At 35.0% G+C, this 23,158-nt stretch overlaps 1 protein-coding gene across 2 annotated transcripts in view; it reads right to left on the bottom strand.

Annotated features, from left to right (window-relative positions):
- Positions 1-21,262, bottom strand: part of LOC111047265 — an 83,765-nt gene extending 62,503 nt beyond the window's left edge. The window contains exon 1 of one of the 2 annotated variants that reach the window (XM_039432215.1): positions 21,100-21,262. In XM_039432215.1, the coding sequence (XP_039288149.1) occupies positions 21,100-21,181 (82 nt within the window). In that variant the 5' untranslated portion in view covers positions 21,182-21,262. The remainder of the gene's footprint in view (positions 1-21,099) is intronic. The other variant, XM_039432216.1, reaches the window with a different exon arrangement.
- Positions 21,263-23,158: the final 1,896 nt, after the last annotated feature.

The following is a 23,158-nucleotide window of genomic DNA, read 5'->3' as shown; positions in this document are numbered from 1 at the left end:
ACATCGCAATCTTTATTACACGGGAGCTACATTATCAACAATTTCACGAACTCTGTGTGACACATACACATATTCAGTGTGCGTGAAGTAATCACGTAGAAGCTAGAACGAAGTCTTATTGGTGATTTTGGAGCAGGGGTGGAAAGAACGGAACGAAGAGGGATGCATGGTGGGGTAGGTGAGAGAGAAGGTAGGAATAGAAAGTGGAAGAGAGAGGGACTGATGGGACAAAAGTGGGACGTCGACACACGGACTGTTTGGTTCGAGGCCAAAGTTGGTTCATTTCATTGCCCTGGGTTCTGTCCAGCTTTGTCGGCGACACCGGATATTGGTTTCGCGACTATGTCTCGTCTGTGTTTTCTGAGAAAAAGAAAAAGGAATAGAAAGAGTAGAGTGAGAGGGAAAGGAAGGTACGGGGGAAGAAAAATAAAAAGAAGGAGGAGGAGAAGAAGAAGAAGAAAAAGAAGAAGAAGACGACGGCGACGAATAAGTAAAGAGAGAAGTAGGTAGAAGTGAAACAGGTAGAAGGGATGGAAAACAGTTATCTTGAATTTAACGAGTATTGAGAGAGATGAGTATTGAGTGAGGCTCAAAGATGAATAGGAGAATGACGCATGAAAGCTAGAGGAGAAATTATGAAAAAAGTTATGAGGAAAAGTGAATCAAATGAACAAACCCGATGAAGCAGAACGTTGAGTGAATAGCATAGTGAAGGGCCGAAAAGCACGACAGGTGAAAATACTGAGGAAATGGGTGGCTGAGATTATTGTACCATATTGTAAATGGAAAATTGCTAAGACGTCAGTTGACAATCAGTATTTATGAACCGGCCATTAGTTGTCGTATCAGATGTGATAAGAGTGAAGAAGTATGAAAATATAGCACATTTAAGATATTTTATACCTAATGGATTGAGCTGGAGCAGAGCACATTATTTCTCTTGTAGGCGAGATCTAGCACCAGGTTTCATAATTGAATAAGTTCTAAATAAAATGATGATTATCAAAATGATCAAGATGTTCCATTATAACAGTAAATTTTGAAATCAGATACTGTAGTATGATTATCAATGTCAAATTATTTATGAAAATTCCCGTTCATTATAACCAGAAAACATCATACTCTAATACTCTCAACCTCAGAGAATTAAGATTAATGACCGCTTGGGTTCAGCAATCTTTCGGTTACAAACACTCTTACACCCTGAAGAATTCCTCCATCCCCTCTCAAAATGACAGTGTAATAGTCAACTAAATTGACTATAAATAACGCTTGAGCATTGTACAGTGCCACACTTGAGTGATATGACACGATTCAACAAAACCCGACGATTCAAGTGTGATGTTGACAATTTTATTCAACTTTTCGGCCTGTCACTGACATGGAGATCGAGTGTGTAGAAAAATGAATTTGTCTGTTTTGATGATGCCTGTTTTGGATTTGTAACCGATGCAATATGAGTGGTATCAACGCAACTCGTCGCCCTATCCATCAAACATCGTTTTCGACTCCAAATCATCAACCAGCATTCTTGTTCCCATGACGTACTCAATCATACAAATTATTCTCATTCTCGTGATGCATATTCTACATTTCATACCAATCAATCATAGAATCAATCACAGCACATCGCCCTCTCCCTATTCTTTCTTTATATGAATCGGTGATTGAGATAACAAAAATCATGTATGGTATTGATATACATTATTTTTTCATAAATTATGTATAGTTTCGATGTAGATTGATTGTGTTTTTGTATTAATGCATTGCTTTTTTTAAATAAACAATATTACAAATATTCTCATACAATCATTCACTCATCAATTCACAATCCAATCAACAAACTATTCCTCATTATACTATAATTCATTAAAATTACTATCTTTATGGAATCATCTGAATCTGAATTCAGTTTATTGTTGTTCGATGAATTTCACTTCTTGAACCGATTGATCAGCTACTCCTGTTATCAATATGATGCTACCACAATTTTCATCATTGTTTGTATTCGAACTCGAGTTCTAGGGTTACCAAATAGCCTATTTATTGTTTTTACGGACCAAATGAACATTGGAACAACTGAAATATCTATAAAATTAATCTTGGTTATTCCCATAGCAATTATTACTTTCTGGGAGTCTGAATATTACGATGTACTACCCTAACTTTCTGCAAGTGTACACGTTGTAAGAATAAAATCACTTTGTTACCACCAGCACAAAATCACTTATCAAGAGTATTCCTAGGAAAGTTTATTAGGAATTGGAACAAGGAAGATAAAGAAGCATAAGCACAAGAACACACATGGTTTACATAAAGAAACAATAAGGACACAACATGAGAGACACACAGAAGACATTGTAGAACTTGCAAAATCAAGAAGGTGTGCTGGAAATGAGATTCCACTCACACATGGCAATCAGGCCACTTAACGAAACATGCTTTGTTTCAGGGATGATAAAATTGCCGAATCAAAACTGCGTATTCAGCACAAAAGGTGCGCCGCGGCGTGTAGGCTGAATACTTAATACCTGCAATACATACGATGTTTGTTTCTAGTGCACAACGCACAACCACACGCTGTTACTTTATCTCGAATCGTGACTCAAATTTGAAAGCAACCAATATTGTTTCAGGGGCAAAAACATGCGGGGGAGGCAAACAGACGTTCGAAATCTAGATAAACAGTTATAATATTAGTATCCATTGAAATTTTATTGTTTCATACAGAAAATAACTCTGATCAAATATTGCCGTACCTACTTGAAATACTTATGATATAAATCATGGACCTTTTCGTTGTTCAAATGAAAACCTTAGCAGATATGAATTACCCAGATATGAATTTCAGATAGAAACTGAGGATAGACTGAGGAAAGAGACAATGAAGCAATTTGAATATTGATTGAGGAGGGAATAAACTTGTGAGAGGACGAATAAAATATTGAAAAATAATGTTCTATCCCTCAGATCAGTGACCAGACCAGAAAATGACACTGAATGAGTTGTCACATGAAATCCAGTCACCGTATAAGTTTATTGCTTCATTTTATTCCGATGGAAGCTACCTGAGCATTGAAGAAGCTGGGTGGCAGCTGATAAATGCAGTTTACTTTCCGAGCACGACACTGCTAGATAGCCATCATAACAGTGCAGTTCAACACGTTTTCCGCAATCTATCATAGAGGGCGCTTCATCGCTGTGATCTTATCATTCATAGCTAGCAGCTGCAACCGCTGTTTTCCCCAGAAATCATCTGTCTTGTGTGTCTTATCTTTTCCATCACATCATTTCCGTTTTCCACTTCTTTTCCGGCGGTATTCAACGTATCTTCACCTCTTCTTCATTTTTCATTGCACGGCTCCTGAACTTGACCTACTTTGTAGGTTTTAGTGACTTTCAAAAGTATCCCGGAAAGGTCATCAATGGCATTAGAAGTATCTTTTCAGACGATTCTTGAGAAAGTTGCTCGTCAAGCACGCATCGATTGCCTAACAACCAATAAAAGGAACCAGTCACAACGATTATATGGGGACGATTGATTTATTACATTTTCAAAAACGAATAAACAGTTGATATTACTTCAAATATATTGGTATCAGCAATCTTCTATAGAAGGCAGTGGCAAGGCAGAGAAAATCGGCAACGCTCTTTCCCTATCTTTCTTCACTGACTTCCTAAAGAGAAACATCACTATACAAATTGCAGTAGTTTTTATAAGTTCATCTCTATCAATAGCTTTCTGCTTTTAAAAAAAAATATATTACAAAAAATATCAACTGGATCATAATTATTACTCCAGCCCATCAAAATGATCATAATGCTTCATTGTTCAGGACAATAAAGTTGAAAATTCCAATGATTTAGACGGAAATCCAATTGAAATTCAATATTTTTTTTCGATACTAGCTACATCTACAAACAACATAGATACCCTACCGGTCGAAAAGACAGTTCCCATTGGACGAACATTTTCGTACACTAAGTAGCCTTCACCGCTTCATATTCTCTTATTTGACTCCTTGCTATTCTTTGTGTTATCGATATTAGGCTATTCGTAGTTGCAGAAGTCTTTAAAATATAGAAATAGAAAATTCACAAGAATATTGCGATCAATTAAATTTGAATGACATCTATTTGATAGGATTATAATTGCCGTATAATGTTCGTTTTCGTGAATAAATTATAACTGGAATAACTCCAAGCATGAAAGATTAACAATAACCTGTCATTTAACGATAGTGACAATAAGTAATACGAAAAACGATCAAATAAATAAATCGAAGTAGTTGACGTGATAGTAACGGTGCTAAATTATTCGAAATATTAATATTATAACAGAAGGCAGGATTAAATTCTTGAAAAGCCTTATGATATCTTCGTTCTCAAGATTTAGAGTACAATACCAACAAGTAGTGTATTGTAATGTATATCATCTCCTCTCAGTCTGGTATAAATCAAAACAGAAGTTGCACAAAGATATTGGGGAAAAAATTACTTGCAGCTCTTTAGTCGGATAACGCAATAAATCTTAGCCAAAGTAAACAAGCTGCAGCTTCCTTGCAGAAGCCGAATGATAAGCAAATATCTTTATGGAGCTTTATTATATAAGGAAGCGTCCCGACGCGAAAGCATAAGAATAGGTCTATACAGCAAATTCGCGTAGCGCCGGAGAAAAAGAAGATTTATTGCTATTCCTATTCTTTCACAACGAGCGAAACTATCAGAAGAGCAATTTATTTTGATTCTGCAACCTGAGATTCGCGAATAAATCTTATATAAGCTTTATTTCTATCACTTGGCTTCCATACTGGTCCTAAATGCCCATCCAACAGGTCACTTGGAAACCTATGCGTCATACATTTCTATCTACCATCACAATAAATTATTATTCATGTGTATAAATCTTGACAAACGCTCGTGAATAAAATAAAGTATTAACAAAACTGAAAGCTCCGTGGTTTTTTACTTTCCTTGCCCTATTACCATAGGAAAGGAAAGTATTGCTTTCCAAAAAAATTTAAGGTACCCTAATTTCATGTTTTCTATACGTTTCAAAGTCCCCTGAGTCCAAAAACATGATTTTTGGGTGTTGGTCTGTGTGTGTGTATGTGTGTATGTGTGTGTGTGTGTATGTCTGTGAACACGATAACTCCATTCCTAATTAACCGATTGACTTGAAATTTTAAACTTAAGGTCCTTATACCATGAGGATCCGACAATAAGAAATTTAATAAAATTCAATTCAAGATGGCGGAAAAAATGGCGGATAATTACTAAAAAACCATGTTTTTCACGTTTTTCTCGAAAACGGCTCTAACGATTTTCTTCAAATTTATAACATGGATAGCTATTTATAAGCCCTATCAACTGACATGAGTCTTATTTCTGGGAAAATTTCAGGAGCTCCGTAATATTCTTGAGAAAAATGGCGGATAATGACTAAAAATCCATGTTTTTCACGGTTTTCTCGAAAACGGCTCTAACGATTTTCTTAAAATTCATACCATGGATAGATATCCATAGGCACTATCAACTGGCATGAGTCTCATTTCTGGGAAAATTCCATGAGCTCCGTAATATACTTGAGAAAAATGGCGGATAATGACTAAAAAACCATGTTTTTCACGGTTTTCTCGAAAACGGCTTTATCGATTTTCTTAACATTTATAACATGGATAACTATTCATAAGCCAAATCAAATGACATGAGTTTTTTTTCTGGGAAAATTGCAGGAGCTCCTTAATATTCTTGAGAAAATGACGGATAATTACTAAAAAACCATGTTTTTATGATTTTCTCAAAAATAACGACCGATTTTATTCAAATTCATACCCTGTATAGTTATAATTCAGCTTTATCAACTGGCATGAGTCTTCTTCCTGGGAAACCAATGGGGGGTCCACCCCATCCTTGGGAAATGGACTTAGTAACCTCCTTCTCGTGCATGAGGTAGGTAGGTAGTAGCGCAGTTCATAAAAAGAACACATAGTCGAGATATTTCATCTGTAGAACAGCTGTTTTGATGAATAAAAAAATGACGACTAAGAAAATCATCGAATTTCACAATTCACACAAAGAAAAAGTACTCTGAAAACAATTATATATACACATATACAGAAGTCTGATCGTAGTTTCAAATATGAGCAAGGAAAGTTGTGTGAGTGTACCACACCAGATTTTTTCGAGTTGGAGTCCTTTTTTCACAAGAATGATAATATTTTACAGTATGATGAAAGTTTTGGTATATGAAGGTGTACGTCAAAGCTGAATTGATTTCCAAACCTTGTAATGTGTAAAGTTGGATTATCATAAATTTTCCACAATACATGTATTTTTTATGGTTTACTTGATACGTGTTTTGGCGCAATTATAGTCAAACTCATTTTTATCATGAGTTTTAAGAAGAAAAAATCAAATTGCGAAGTACTAATCACAATTTATTATATGACATCGCATGATCATTTCTTTATGATTTGAAATCCATTGGGAACTCCAGAACAAGAAAAACCATCAGTATTCATTTGAGATCTGAGAATGAAATATTCAACGGAGAGAGCTTTGTATAATATTGAAGAATACTTCTCTTGATGAATAATTGATGAGGATTTATTGATTGATGATATCGTTTATTATAGTTTATTCTGTAATATATTAAAAAAAAAACAAAGTATAAAGTAGCATGTTCTTAAGTTGAAATAATTTAGAGGAATATTGATTTCTAAAAGGGTCAAAAAGAATTATATCGATCCAACTGACTTTACATTTTCAAGCTGAGTTCTTCCCCTAATTAGCTATGAAAATCATTTCTAAACTCAGCCGTAAGAAGAAAGAAGAAAAAATCTTTAATACCGTAACATTACCAAAGCGAGAACCGTTTAAAATGTTTCCGAGACAATCTGTACTCTTGCACAAAGATAACTTGGTATGTTGTAGGATCGCTTGCTGAGTAAGCTCATACACACAGGTTGGGAAATGTGGCTCACTCATCCCCAAGCACCAACTTTGCCAGTTTATACGAGCTTCTTTTCAACGGCTCCGAACTGGACTAGCATGTGTGAGATCGGCGATGAGAAAAAGTTGTCGGCGTGAAGATGACAAAAGCTTAAGATGGCGAAGAAAAAGTTCTTCGAGACGAGAAGCTTTTATACTTGACGAGGGGTGAGAATCAATACCAACCGAACATCAATTTGACAGAGCACACCTGATCTCATACGTTCGCCATATTATAGCAGCAGAAAAAGTGCACACACTCTCAAGAGCTCTTCCAAAATACAAGATGCAACCATCTTTTGAGTATATGCCATATTAGCCTCCTCACAATGACTGGCTCAGTGTGATATAAGAAGATATTATAGAGTGGAGTGGCCTATTCAAAGTTGGGGAAAAATTGCTGGTGTGAGATGTATTCTATTCTATTTCTGTCTCCAATGTAGTATATTACTTGCACTCAAGGTCTTTTAAATTAATGATGGAAGATGGTGAAGTTATGTGGAGAGTATTAAGACGGACGATAGGTCTTCAATTGAAGTGTATTCACTTGTGATAATAATCTGTACAATTGTGATAATTTGGAAGAAAATACTTTTGTTTATTCAAATAGTGATAATAGTGGATACGTATTGTCAGTACAGTAAATAGTAATATTATGAATAGTTGTAGGCTATAGAGTTTGTTTTATCTGAGAGTTTTTGTCATATAATACATAATACATATAATTTTTTCACAGTCAATATGAAGTTTCAGTTTGTTTCAAACCATACATTATGAATGATTCTGAAATGTTCATAATGTTTGATTGTTAGTTAATATGAATTGAAGTTCCAGTTGCTCGCAATAATAATATACTATGAGGATGATTTCAGGTAAAATTAAAATACTCTGCTCTTTTTATTCTGGATTAGGAATGGAATGGTATTTTTTAAATCTTTATTGGACCTCTCTTTTCTTGATTCTATAATAATATTAATTACTGCAGGGCTGTGGTGTGCCAACCATCAAAATAGCACATCCGTCAACAGCGCCTGGTGAAAGCCAAGGAATGTTCTTTCTCGTTCCTAGAGCCCAACACTTGGCCCTTTGTTTCAATTTTCTACTATCAATAATTATCTCTTGTTATATTTCTCCCCCTTCTACACAAACTCTTCTGGTACCTGCAATAGTTACGTTGAGCTTTCCTATCCTCTTTCATTATCTGTTTCTTCTCTCCTCTCCAGAGCCCTTCTGCCTCATCCCTTCTTCATCTTCGAACTGCTCTGGTGCCTTTCCTATTGAGAGTGTTGTCATGCCGTCAGCCTGTGCCGCTTGCTGGTCCTGGTTGGGTCGGTGTGAGTCCGGATTGATCGGGTGTGGCGAGCATCGATGGTGCTGGTTGGCGTGTTGACACTCTTCATAATACTAGAGTCACATTTTCCATGCTGTCACTCTTTCTGTACATCTTTGCTTTCTCTATCTGGTCTTCCTTGGCTGATTTCTCCCCTTTCCTTCTTTCAATTTATTTCCACTATCCCTTTACATCTAACAGGTGTGATTGTAACTCGGGAACTCGTTTCTCCTCATCAAGCTGCGCCTTAGATAGTCAATCATGCTAAGTCTTTTGGGAAAAAAATCCACCGTCAGTGAGCGGGCTGAGAAGTTGCCATTCGGATCCGGTGGTGCGACACTCACAAGACAGCTAAACTGCGTGTCCATCAGCAAAAATAAGCTCAAATCAAAGAGAATAACATACTTTGCAACATATAAAAAAATTCAATCGTATCACCAGGAAAACTAAAATGTCTTACAGACATATGTGACAAAGAGAAAATTCCAATAATGGCATTACAAGAGCTGATAAATACTGATCAGAGAGAGTGCAATTAAAAGCCAGGGGTACAGACTATTTAAAGGAATTCCAGAGAAAAAAGTTATGAAGAATCGTGTTCCTCAGTTTGGATGTGGTTTTTTGGTTAATTTGATGATAATAGATTCTATTTTGGAAATCAAATCTCATTCCTCCAGATTGGCCACTTTGACTTTTAAGTCTGCAAACTGGATCTATACTATGATCAATCCTCACGCTCCAACTATCAATAAAAACAACATGCGAAAAGAGCAGGAAGAACTGCAAAAGTTTTGGGATCTTCTAGATGAAACAATAATCAAAGTACCACCAGATCAAGTGAAAGTTTTAGTAGGGGATTTTAATGCTCAACTGGGAAAGGAGAAGAGATTCAGAGATATAAAAGGTAGATGGCCAGCACGGAAAAGAACAAACAAGAACGGCCTTCATGCCATTTAAATCTGTAGAAATAATGGTATAATATCTAAATCAACCTGCTTTAAAAGATTGCCACATAAACTGGAAACATGGAAACATTCTGAAAACTTGGGATCTGAAATATGTCAAAACTTGGGAAAATTCTGATTTTAGAAAAGGTGAATGGCAAATTGATCATGTATTTATGGATAAGAACTTTCATAGAGAGATTCAGAGTGTGAAGGTATTGAGAGGAACCGATTCCAGATCTGATCGTTACATTGTCAAGATAAAAATCAAACTAACACCATTCAGAAGAAGAAGGCCGCCTGTAAGAGTTAAAAGAGGAATGGAACCAGCATCTCTGATAGGAAACGAAGCATATAAGAGAAGAACTGATGAAGAAGTGGAAAGCACTCAAAATTTAGACAACCTCGTTTCTAAACTTAGAATAATAGCAGAAGATACTGCTCCAGTAAAGCCTAGGAAGAAACACTTGTGGTGGAATGAGGAATGCAATCTTGCTGTGGAGGAAAGGCACAAGGCTTGGATAAACCACCAAACACAGAAAACGGAAAGATCTTATGAGACTCTAATTTTACAGAGAAAAGTGACCAGAAAAGTTATCAGAAACACAAAGCGAAACTATTACAAAGAGTCTTTAAATCAAATTGGAGAGAAGTTTAGAAAGAATAAGTCAAGAGACTATTTCAAGGTGTTTGGAAGATGTCTGAAACGGTTTGAAACTCCAACGCTAATGTTCAAGAGCTCGGAAGGAAGAATGGCTCACAGTAATTTGGAAAATGTTGAAATACTGGCAGCATATTTCACTAAGCTCTATAATTGTGAGGAGCCCACAGAGTTACTCCTAGTCGAAACTAGACAGGGGTTATTGCCCAAACCAGAGCAGGCAGAGCCACCATCTATCGATGAAGTAATGCAAGCAGTAAAGATAAAGAGTTATAAGGCATGTGGAGAGGACCAGGTTTTTGCAGAATTATGGAAGAATTGTAGTCAAAATACATTAACAGACTTGCATAAACATTTTGTGAGCATATGGAATGAAGAAATGCTTCCAGAGCACTGGACAACTGGTATCATTCATCCACTCTTCAAAACAGGAGAAAGGACAGATCCTAATAATTACAAGGGAATCACTCTGTTGGACTGTACATATAAAATTATTTCCAGAATATTCTTGAATAGATCAAAAAGTGTATTGGAACCTCAACTAGGGGAATATCAGGGATGATGCAGGCCTTACAGAAGTTGTGCGGACCACATTCTGGCTTTGAAGTTGATAATTGAGAAGGTGTATGATTGCATTCACAGACCAACTTTGTTGAAGATTCTTGAGTATTATGGTCTACATCCAAAGTTGATAAAGATGATAGGGTTGACTTTGACAAATATACGGTCAAAAGTTGAATTGAGAGGAGAGCTTTCTGAACCTTTCCCAATAAAGACTGGACTGAGACAAGGAGATGGGCTTTCCCTACTTCTATTCAATATTGCACTGGACTATATAATAAAAATTTGGCAAGTAGAAAACCCAGTGAGTACTAAGATAGGGGTAGGTCGAGACGCAATGAAGTGCAATATACTAGGATTTGCAGATGATCTGGCCGTATTGTCGGTGAATATGAGAGAAGTTAGATCACAGATTGAGAGTCTTGAACGAATTTCACAGAAGATTGGTTTGAACATATCGTATGAGAAAACTGAAATCATGGCAATTGTTCCACTCTGTGTGAAGAAGATCAAAATTTATAATAAAGAATTAAAAGTGGTTGATCATTTCAAATACTTGGAAGAAATTATTCACTGCAGATTGAAAGAGAACCGAACATGGCAGAACCGAATAATGAAAATGAAGAGAGCCCAACATTTGACTTGGAATATTTACAATAAAAAATGTATGTTGATAAACTGAAACAGGATCTTCAAGAAATAGGCTTGGAAGTTGAGGATGCCATTGATAAAGTGAAAATAAACCTTTTACTTAAAACACACATATCCAATTTGCCAAAAATACACAGGGAGATATTGTAATCACTGATGCAGAAAAACGACAATGATCCGAGAGAATGAAGAAATATTGTGCTGATCAAAAAGCCAGACAGCTTCAGAACCAAAAAAGGCGAAAAAAATTAATTACTGCAATATCTTTAAAATCTTTATTTGACCTATCTTTTCTTGATTTCATTAATTACTGCAAGCATAATAGTATACTTAGCTGGATAGTTCGATTGCTCCATACGGATATTCAAATTAGGAACAAATATTTCAAGTAGAAATCAACTTCTATTCATCTGAAAATATTTGAATATTGATTGTTGTGTTCCAATGTTAATTATGTGCTCTCCAAAGGCATTCTGCAAATACTTCTGATAATCATTCAATCATACCTATAAATAGTTCCGGAGAGACCTCGATATCAATATCCAAACATCCTTAATCAAGTAATGGAACAATGAGAGGGAATTTTTTGAACATAATTATCGCTACCATTTTTCAAAATTGAAAAAGTATCAATTGTTCAGTTGACGAGCTTTTCCACAATTTCTAATTCCAAATGAAACAATAATTAACATAGATCTCTCCAAATCTTTTACTGTTCAAATAACAGGATTAATCAACAACCATTCCCAATTAATAAGTCATCGACCAGCAATAAACTGGCACACCACTTCCAGTATTGAGTTAACAATGCTTTGAACAGTATTAATACGGCCATTCATTAGCAGTAAACTCACACACTACTTCCAGTATAGAGTTGACAATACTTTGAACAGTATTATACGGTCGCATAAACTCAGCACTGTAAATTAATTAACTGCAGATAATCGTGAAAAGTCTATCAGCTAGCGAACGATCCTATTACTGGAATTGAACATGACTTTCTGTCACCCATTCAGCGAGCGAGACGGATGCTTTTAACGCTACATTATCCAATGATAGCGCTGCCAACTAACTATAAATCGTTAAGGATATATTGCCAGTACGGGACGTGAATCCTATCCTATTTATTCGGAACGATGTTGTACGCTTTAACTCTAGTCATTAACTATTCCATTCAACGGAATTGACAGTCTGGTATCAGTTTAAGTCTTCTCGTCCAGTTAAACTCGATCCATTCAAGTCTGCAGAATTAAGGTGATAGTGATCTGGAATTGAGCGCACTTCTATTCTCTGACTTTTCGTTGAAGAGTTAGAGCTCTTGGTACAAAATTGTTTGACTAGCTGTTCCGGATCTCGTTTCTCTGATGACGAATCTATTCAATCATACTTACTTGTTTTGTCTGGGAGATATTCTTGTGTTTGAAGAGACTCATATTGAACATACCTTGTCTGGGAACACTGTGGATATGTTTAATGATAACTAACCACATTTTGTATTGGATTCACGCGTAGTTTGTTCTGCATTGAGGTACATTTTAATCGTGATTTGAAAAATCACGATCGTGATTTGAAAAATCAAATACAGAAATTGCATAAGGTATATGTTTTCAAGTAACAGAGAGAATGTTATACTCCAGTAATTTTGAATAGAATGAGAGCAGATATACAGTTAAGAGGGGAAAAAGTGTCAAAGAAGAGCTAACTGGAAGATGTAATAAATGAGATTCAGACGTTACACGAAGACTCCTTGGCATGAAGTTCCATTGAAACATGTTGTTTTAGTAAATTGAGCTTGAATCAATAAGTTATTCATTCTACATAATATTTACATTTTTCGTTTATAGAAACCATAGCCTAATAGGAAGAGAGAGCCCTATAGAAATTATATATGCAATAATTTATATTGTGAAATGTTATCCTGGGAATTGCATAACCTCAATATTCTTATGTAAGATACGAATATTTTTTGTCATAACAGAAGAAGGATGATAATGGCCTCATTATTTCGAAACCATGTCGACAAGCTCTGAAAACATGTCAGTTACACATATCCTACTGGCTTTCAATGTTCCTGAGAAAGACAGGAAACGTAAAAAAATGAGAGCATGAAATGAAACTATATAACAAAATAATCATACAATTGCTTCCTTATCAGAGAAATTAGGTACTCCCGAGGATTCCTTTATGGGAGTTACCAGCAAATAGTTCTAGTCATTTAGAAAAATTATAAACCTATAAATAATAATTACTACATCCCTGTCGCGAAGAAAACTGTTAGGTACTAGAATCAACAAAACTTGTCTTCTCTATTTAAAAACAAACAATATAATTACTCTTCCACTTATATCCATTCATCATAAGGTGAAAAATTCAACTTAACGTATCCCTTGCCGTCTATCTATTCTAGAGCAATCTTAGGGCACTTAATCACTTATATCTACACTCTCCAACTTGGGTTGTTTTACCTTGAATAATAATATCTATTTACATCACAAACAGAAACAAATACCTACTAAGCTAAGATTTGAATATTTCACACATTGAATAGATTTCTTTAAATGACCTGTAACTATATTTCTATTGCGATATTATTAAGTTTTTATCTGAGATCTCTAAACCACACTTCAACATCCTGCTTTTCCAATAACCAATTCTTCAGAAAAAACTTGAAACTTCTCGGATTTTTTTGCTGCCTTAGGCTAATTGGAATTCCATTGTATACTTTTGGGGCTATAAATAAATAAAAACGTTTAAAGATTTCTTTGTGTGGTCTTGGCCTGGTTAAATTACTTGCGGATCGGAGATAATATTCGCGGTTAGCAACGTTCACTTGCCCACTTCTAAAAAAGAAAATTGACAATACTTTGAAGAAATACAGATTCCTTAGTGGTCGAAATCCCCATTTTCTGAAAATTGGCAAAGAGCTAAATAATCTTGGTTTTTTGTCTATGGTCCTCAATATGTATTTTTGCCCGGTGACAAGAGGTTTAATGTTATTAAAATAAGCTCCTCCCCATACCGCTATTCCATATTGTAGTCTACTGTTTACGAGTGCATAGTACAGCGATTCCATGACATATTCGGGGCATAAATTTCTTATATAGTAAAATTTTCTGCATACACACGTAAGTTCCCTCTTCAATTTAATTATTTGTTGGTTCCAAGTAAGCTTGGAATCAATTATAATACCTAGATATTTAACTTGGGGTGCTTCTGAAATCTTTTCACAGGTGCAGTTTATTGGACTATCACATTCATTTGAATGAAATGATATATTCATTAAATCATTTCCTTCATGCCTCAGCTTGTGGACAATTATGTGGGATTTACTGGCATTTAATTCTAGGGCATTCACCTGCAGCCATAAATTCAATTTCTTTAAATCTTCACCAATCATCTGAGCCAACTGACCCCTATCATCTGCACTGTAACTCAGTGCTGTGTCGTCGGCAAAGGCTGTGACAGATCCCTCAAAGTTGCCGTTACAAAGATCATTAACATACACAAGGAACAGCTCAGCTGATAGACCGGACCCCTGAGGCAGACCTACCCCTGTATCTATAAGTTTTAGCTCGCTTAGCGAATCCCCAATCCTCACCTGTTGTGACCTATTACTTAGAAAGCTTTTAAACCAATTATTACATACACCTCTAACTCCTGAGTCTTGCAATTTTCCCAACAATATATCGTGATTCACAGTATCATACGCTTTTCGGATATCCAATAGAGGCCGGCACATTTCTTATTATTGTTTATTCCATTATATATTTCAGAGATAAATTTAAGCATGGCGTCCTCTGTACTTAGTCCTTTTTGAAACCCGAATTGATTTTTGCTGAAAAAACTGTGTTTGGTTAGAAAGCTTACTATCTTATCCTGACAACTTTCTCTAGGATTTTTGCAAATACTGAGAGAAGAGCGATAGGTCGGTAGTTGTTTGGATTTTCTTTATCCCCAGATTTGAAAATTGGTACTACAATTGCATTTTTTAATTTTTTTGGATACACACCAGTCTCCAAACTGAGGTTATATATGTGAGCAAGGGTGCTAGAGAACGATTTTATTACATTTTTAATTAGCTCAATTCTTATATTATCATAGCCTGGAGATTTTCTGGATTCATTGAGAGTACAATTCCTTCTATCTCTAAACTAGTTATTGGTGTGAAAAACATTGAATGGTAATGTTGAATTGGTTTGTCAAAAAGTATTTTATAACTGTTATAATCGTTGATATTTAGCTTTTTTGTATTCTTAGCGCTGTATATACTGATAAAGTGATTATTAAGCTCATTTGCAATTAGATTCTCGTTTAGGAGAGTCTCTCCATTTGTTGCTCTCATTTTTTTAACTGGCTCTCTCCTGTTATTTTCTCCTAATAGCGTATTCACTACTTTCCAAGTCTCCTTAGAGTTTCCCCTCAAATTGTTTAGAGTTTCGCGAAAATATTTATTTTTAGATTCCTGTATTTCTTTCTTGAGTTTATCCCTTTACCTTTTATAATAATTTAGCAAGTTCTCGTTATATGGTTGTTTTGTGTTTTTTTGTATAAGCGATTTTAACTGTTATTCGGTTTAGCAAGTAGGGAGAGAGCCATGGTTTATGTGGTGGTTGTGTAAATATTTTCCTTTTATCACTTTCTCCTGTACATGCTATTTCCAAACACTCACTGAAAATTTCTAGAAATTTATCCAGAGCTAAATCTACGTCTGAAAGATCGAGGACACATTTCCAGTTAATTTTATTTAATTTATTGGCGATATAATTAATTCAATTAAACAAACAAATCATTCTTATTAGCTGATACCATAGATGAACCAAATAAACCCAAGTCATATTAGTATTCACATGGTATGTGAGTATTTATTTTTTACAGGAAAACTATAATATATTCACATTTTTTGTTAGAGTATCATCATCTCTATGTATTTAGAAAAAAAAATATATATAGGCCTATATATTAATACTGTATAGAGTTTTGAATGCCTCTTTTCTCAAAAAACACAAACTTGATAATTTCAGATATCGGTTTTATTGTTTGATGGATCCTGTATTTGAAAAATAAGAAAAAAATGGAGTTTTTCTGACAAACACAAAAAATCTCATTTTGAGAATATGGATGTTTTTACCATCGAAAAAGCTCTCAACATTATTGATCTATGATTATTCAACCAATTTTAGTTCAAATTAATTCAAAGGCAGTCGGATTCAACACAATTGAATAGAATTCACAGTACATTATCAAGTATATCAGTGGAATAACATGTAGCTATGGAGTAGGAGTAAACTACGACATTATTCCAGATTTTCTATGGGATTTACACACCATCATCAACATACTTCAGCTTGAAAGAGGCATGTAGAAGAGAGGGAAGACTTCAGATTTGTGGTACAATCAGAGTATACTCTTGTGGTTGAAAAGAGGAAATTAAAGAGTAACAGGAACATACTTCAGCTTGAAAGAGGCATGTAGAAGAGAGGGAAGACTTCAGATTAATTCAAAGGCAGTCGGATTCAACACAATCGAATAGAATTCACAGTACATTATCAAGTATATCAGTGGAATAACATGTAGCTATGGAGTAGGAGTAAACTACGACATTATTCCAGATTTCCTATGGGATTCACACACCATCATCAACATACTTCAGCTTGAAAGAGGCATGTAGAAGAGAGGGAAGACTTCAGATTTGTGGTACAATCAGAGTATACTCTTGTGGTTGAAAAGAGGAAATTAAAGAGTAACAGGAACGATTTTTAACTACTCTTGAAGTTTCCCAGGAGAGTTTATACATATCCAAGATACACAATGGTGAAACAGACATATTAATAGAAAATAAGGAAAACACAATTCATGTATAGTGGTACACTTGTCAAATCAGAGATTATATAGAAGGAAAATGCTGTTGAATATTACACAAGTCCCCAAGGGGAAGTTATATAAAACATAAGAATTCAAACTTCCCTCCTTTGATAAAACTCAAGTGTGCTATATAATATCCAACAAATTCTCACAATTTACTGATGAAAATGTGAACTAATTTAACAAACCTCATAGAACTTGTTTAATATTTAATCCGATCGATAAATTTTCCGAATTTCCCGTCTCTGGTTCACAATTTCCCTGACTTTTCTATTGACTGTTCAGCACTGATTACGCGAGGCTTCCTATCTCGCTAACAGCCAGCCAAAGATAACAAACTTTTCTCTTTCAATATTATAACTCGGCTTATCTGCGAGAGATTACCAGCCTCAGGCATCCCTCACTCACTCTCTCCCCTCTCTCACTCTCTCTCACTCATTCAGCGGCACTTTTCTTTCAGTTCACGGCGAATTTAATTGGATCCGGCGATAAAGTCAGCGAGAACTTATAATTGTGTTCACCCTCGTCTTCAACTGGTGGATCACTGACTGATTCCGGTTAACCTCTGAAAAGGCCGCCGCGTTTCCCATTGGAAATAATGTTCAATGTCACAATCAACAGTGCTGGAAACTGAAGAGGATGACTGGCTTCTGATCTCTTGTAACTTTCCGACGTCGTCGAGAGCTCTTTCATTATTTTGAAGCTATTCGTGCCGCTGTTACTGTTCAAGCTGCTTTTCACAAATGACGCAGTTCAAGAGTATTTTCCGACACGTACTTTCTATTAGCAGCGGCATGGAATGATAATTTGAATAATGATAATGAATGGAGAACATCATCCTTCTGTGAGTATTTGATGCATTGTTAGTATTATTGAGGCTCTATAATTAATTGAAGATCATGTATAAGACCAAAGGATATGAGTTTTTTATGATATTTGAAGTTTTTATATGTTAAACTTTTGATAAGAATCTAGGAGAGTTCAACAAACGTTAGTTCATATTCTTATTCCTCGAATTCAAACTGGAATGTTCTAGCTTATTAAAAACATTCAGGTTCGTAAAATGGTTAATACTGATGACGCATAGGATTGGAAACTTAGTACAAACGTGACAGAGTATTAAGGAATTGAAGCATTCTATTACATGCATACTTAATCTCAGGGAATTACATTGTCCATGAAATTTCAATTTCAATCATTAAAAACGTTAGAGGCAGGGTCCTGAAACTTTCAGAAAACATAATTCCTCAACCAAACGTAGTAGATCTAACTATAAAACTTAGAGAAAACTCCATTCCTTAACCAAACGTAATCAAATACTATATAATTTCATACTCTAATATATAATATTTTCTGATCAATTCTTTTTCAATTGGAAAAATATATTCTAAAACAAAACAAAAACTCATCCAATGTGATTGACTTGATGGGCTTCATAGTGTGAAATAATTCATTCCATGTTATTATTCATCATTCAATAATCTCAACAATTCTGGAAATTTCCAGGAAATTGAAAAAAAATCCTAATCAATACTTTTTTCAAATTTTACAGATAATGTGCGATGAAATCACCTGCTGTAGCTGATCAGTATTGATTATTTTAAACGTATTCGTCCAAGTAAACTGTCATTTAATATAAAAATCATATTATTATAGATCTTTATAAGGTAGAGTAGAGTATTGAATGAACATAGTGAATCGTACGATCCACGACACACATTGAGAATTGGAAGGAGAATTGACTCACAGGTACCCGTCTAATACGTACAAATTGAGACAGATTAAATCCACCAGAATTGGGAACAAATTTCCGCTGCTCAGAGAGAATACCTCCAACTCCAAGTTACACAAAGTGAACTTATCCAATTCTCTCCGACATCCACCCCACATTCCACACTACCAAACTGATTCACCAACAGAACCAGGTTTTCAACTCAATTTATTGAGTAGCATCAAATTCCAAGAATAGAGCGCTCAAAGCTCGGATTGTTCATGACAATAGACACATTGACATTTGTTAATTACTCAACTAATTGATTCGCCCAATCGTTATTGCCCAATCAGGTTGGTTAGTTAATGATAGAGAAGTGTTATGTTGGTAGATAAACAGTTTTTTGATAAGGTCAAAGGTCACAGTTGTGAATGTCATTCCAGATATTCACAGAATTTGACTTGACTCACTTTCATTATTCCAGTTTTAAATGAGACAATAGTCTACTCTAAAGGGAAAATGGTTAACCAGAGAAAAGTGGAAGCTACTCCACTATATCACTGCACTCCACTGTCTCTTTTTAATAGTATAATAATATATTATGCTTTGAAGATTTTACAATGCATTAAATACAATGATCATTGAGTTCTAGTTGTGAAGTTTTCTCATTACCTCCATTCATAGTCTGGCCTACTGATAATATGCATGTCGTTTTCCATGGAAGTTATCATTGATTAAGATGAGATGCATCTGCATTCCTTATCTTAGTTTTTCTTGGAGAGAAACAAAAAATACAATTCTTGACGAAAGTGACTGACACGAGTTCAATTCTAAACGTCATTTCCATGAAAAAAATAAGATTCAAAACTTTCAATATAATCATGATAATTCGAGGAAAAATTGGCATGTAACATACAAATTCCAAGATATTGTTCACAGTGATGATAAATGTATTACAGAATTTAATGAGGTTACGATACTTGAAATTGATTGAGAAGAACGAGATTGAACCCTCCACACAACTCTAAAGTCAGGATGATGCTCTTGTGTGTCTACTTATGAACCACAGTCCTATACTCAATCAAATAAACCTGAACTAATAACAAAGTGTTTACCATTACTCGGAACGATAATTTACCTGAATTATCTAATATTAAATTCGGAGAATCAAATGTATGGATTGTAAATTGAGTGTGTAATTGAAGAGTTTTGAAGTGACACATAACCTCTAGCTACATTTGGACTGTTGTATAAATTAGAATTGGAACCGCTTTGGGCCTGTGGTACTTTTCTGTAAGTTGAATAATTCTGAATGATTGAATAAATAAATAAATAAACTTCCTCTCATGAACTAGCTGCCCTATATTTGATAACAGGATACAAAACTTGAAGTTTGAGACACCTTATCATTCAATTAAATCATCTTAGCTCCAGTTCAATCGAATTAAGCTATCAAAAAGTTGAGGAGATAAGATGATATGGTGAATTCTCGCTAAATTTAATAGAAAAATACAATCAGACTAATAAATCAGCCTGTAATTCTGATGAATTCAATTCACTGTATGTATTTTCAGTTATTTGTAAACTGCAATAAATTACATGTTACACTGTGTCGCCTTTGAATTCTAAGAATCAAGTTAAAAGCCACAGAAATTTTTTGTTCAAGTATGAAACTATGATGTATCAAACATCTTATCATGTACTCATTTCAACAATGAATACAGATAATACACTTTTGCCAATCGTGATAGACAAATACAAGTGAATGAAAATCTTATCATTCCAATGGAAACGTCTCCAATCAATTTGAAATTCGGGAAATGAGCTTTCTGATGAGAAAATACCAAAAGTTGAATTCAATGTAATTATAAAGTCTTATCATCTCAATAAAATCTAGTCCTATCCGATTTGTAACGAACTTTAAATCATAATTCATTATATTTTTTCAATTCAAAATGTAATAGTGAATACAAAACTTCAAGTAAGTTCAGTAATCTTATGATCGCTTTAAAATCCACACATATAAACTGTGGATATGCACACATATCATTAGAAAAATTCACACATATAAACAGAGTTCAGTTAGTGAATACAAAACTTCAAGTAAATTCAGTATAATCTTATCATCACTATAAACTCCACACATAACATCTGTGAATTATTCAGAACTTCTCTCATGGATTTATGGATTTCTATTAGGATTAAGGACTTCTTTTAGGATTTGATGAACGAATAATACAGAACTCATTTGTAAAACAACATCGTAGTTAATCTTATCATCCCTGTACAATCCACTCCACGTTGCCGCAACACACGGCTGTTGCGATAAGAAGGTTATGTTGTACTCCATTGACATGCAGACAGAAAGTATCAACGGTCAACTTACAACAGAACTGGAGAGCTGTCAGTGCAGACAAGAGGGATAGAACGGTTGACGATGGAAAACACCCCTGGTCGAGTGTCCACATAGCCGGGCGCGAGGAGCGGCCAACGCATATCCCACCCCTGTCAACACAACAGTCGCACTGATCAGTCGGCCAACTGGCCAACTCTCAGCTACCCTCCGCATAGGTGGCAGCACCGAGCCACTTCATCCCCCTCCACTCAAGAAAAGTCTAACTCACCCCCACCAAGCGGAATTTCGCGAAGTGTTTGGCGGGGTGGTTATCAGAGGGTTTTGTTCTTGATTAGAGTGATGCTGGAGTGAAGTTGGGAGGTTCTAGAACTTTCATTTTGACTCACAAAATGAAAAAAAAACTATTGACTGAGGTACGAGTGATATTGTACCAAATAAAAGACTTGCTCATACTCCTGTTTTGTATAGTATACATTGATTGCTTCTAAGTGATACACAGTATTATGTAGCTGAAACGTGAATCACGATAATCTTCTGATATGAGGTGAACGATTGGAGAAAAATAGACTGAACTTCTCAACTATTGAGATGTATGTTACTTTCTGGAAAAAAAGTAACTCCAATACCACAACTCAGTGAATTACATTATACTGACTGAGATTAGAGTTTGCATCAAAGCTGGAAAAAAAGTAACTCCAATACCACAACTCAGTGAATTACATTATACTGACTGAGATTAGAGTTTGCATCAAAGCTGGAAGTGGTAAAGATATAATTCGGAATGAGAATGAGTGCAGAAACTAAACTGATAATAGAGTCTTGTCTGAATAGAAAAACTCGACTGATTATTATAAGTGTAGAGACTGGCACCTTATCTTCCAATAACCTTATAATCCAAACTTATCTTCAACCTCAAACTTGAGATTTTTCAATAATATTTCTCCTCATCTAGTACTTATTATGATGTGAGGAGAACATTGAATAACTTAAGAGAAGTTATTTAGATAGCAACAAAGTACAGAGATCACACATTATGAGAATCACAGAATTGTGCTGATCCTTGACAAACAGTAGTTCTAGAAGAATTCATTAAGAATTCGGCGAATAAGAAATTCTACTGTATTGACATTATATAGTACAAAACACAAACACGCGAAATTATTCAATTTACTATGATATTGGGGAATCTTTGATCAAATAAGATACAAGTCCCATAAATCAGTACCATAGAGAAACGATAGCATAAACTTAGATATCCCATGGTATAAGGCGTTAAAGTCGCAAGTTTTACTGTTATCCCAAGCCGATAGTTCACATAATTCTTCCCTATGCAGCTGTGTGACGCTGGTAGTCTCTCAAATTGTGCCGTTCATACACTATCACCCCAACAAAAAGTTAAAATTGACAATAATCGACAGTAATCGGCTTGAGATAACAGTAAAAGTTGCGACATAAATTCCCTATACCATGGGGTATCTACTTACGCTATTGTTTCTCTATATGTCAGTACTACCAGAGAACAAATCGGATAATAAAACTATTAGAAGAATAGAGTCTTCGAACTTCTTATTGGACCAATCCAATTTTCTCACCTAAATTATGGCTCATATTCTCCTCTCCAAACAGTAATTTTCCTCAGTTCTTGTTCGACATCGATTCTCTTTTTTATTTGTAAAATGATATTCTCAAGTAATAGGGTCTGTTTGTTTTGCTATGGGGATTCAAACAAAATATTATATGAACGAGTAATGTATTACGTTTTTAAATGTTAAAATATAACCAATAATATATTACTGTATTCATCTTGGAATTCTTCCACATGATTCTTGATTCATTAATACTATATGTGATATGCTGAGTATAATATGTTATGGTATTGAAAATTTAGTTTCAACTTCTTTGAAGCGATTCACCATGCAATATAACTCACATTATACATATACATATATTATATAATAATATTCTCAGTATTTTTGTCACTGAGGGTAGCAAATTTGTGAGATGTATTAAATTGCTGTTACTGTCACATCTTAAGAGCATGTGCGCTTGAGGAAATCTCATTTCATGGTACTTGGAAGCACTCAGCTTT

The sequence above is a fragment of the Nilaparvata lugens genome, chromosome 7 (assembly GCF_014356525.2).
Source record: "Nilaparvata lugens isolate BPH chromosome 7, ASM1435652v1, whole genome shotgun sequence".
Classification (NCBI taxonomy): Eukaryota; Metazoa; Arthropoda; class Insecta; order Hemiptera; family Delphacidae; genus Nilaparvata; species Nilaparvata lugens.
The sequence above is the reverse complement of the archived record's forward strand: the minus strand, read 5'-3'. Positions and strand labels throughout refer to the sequence as shown.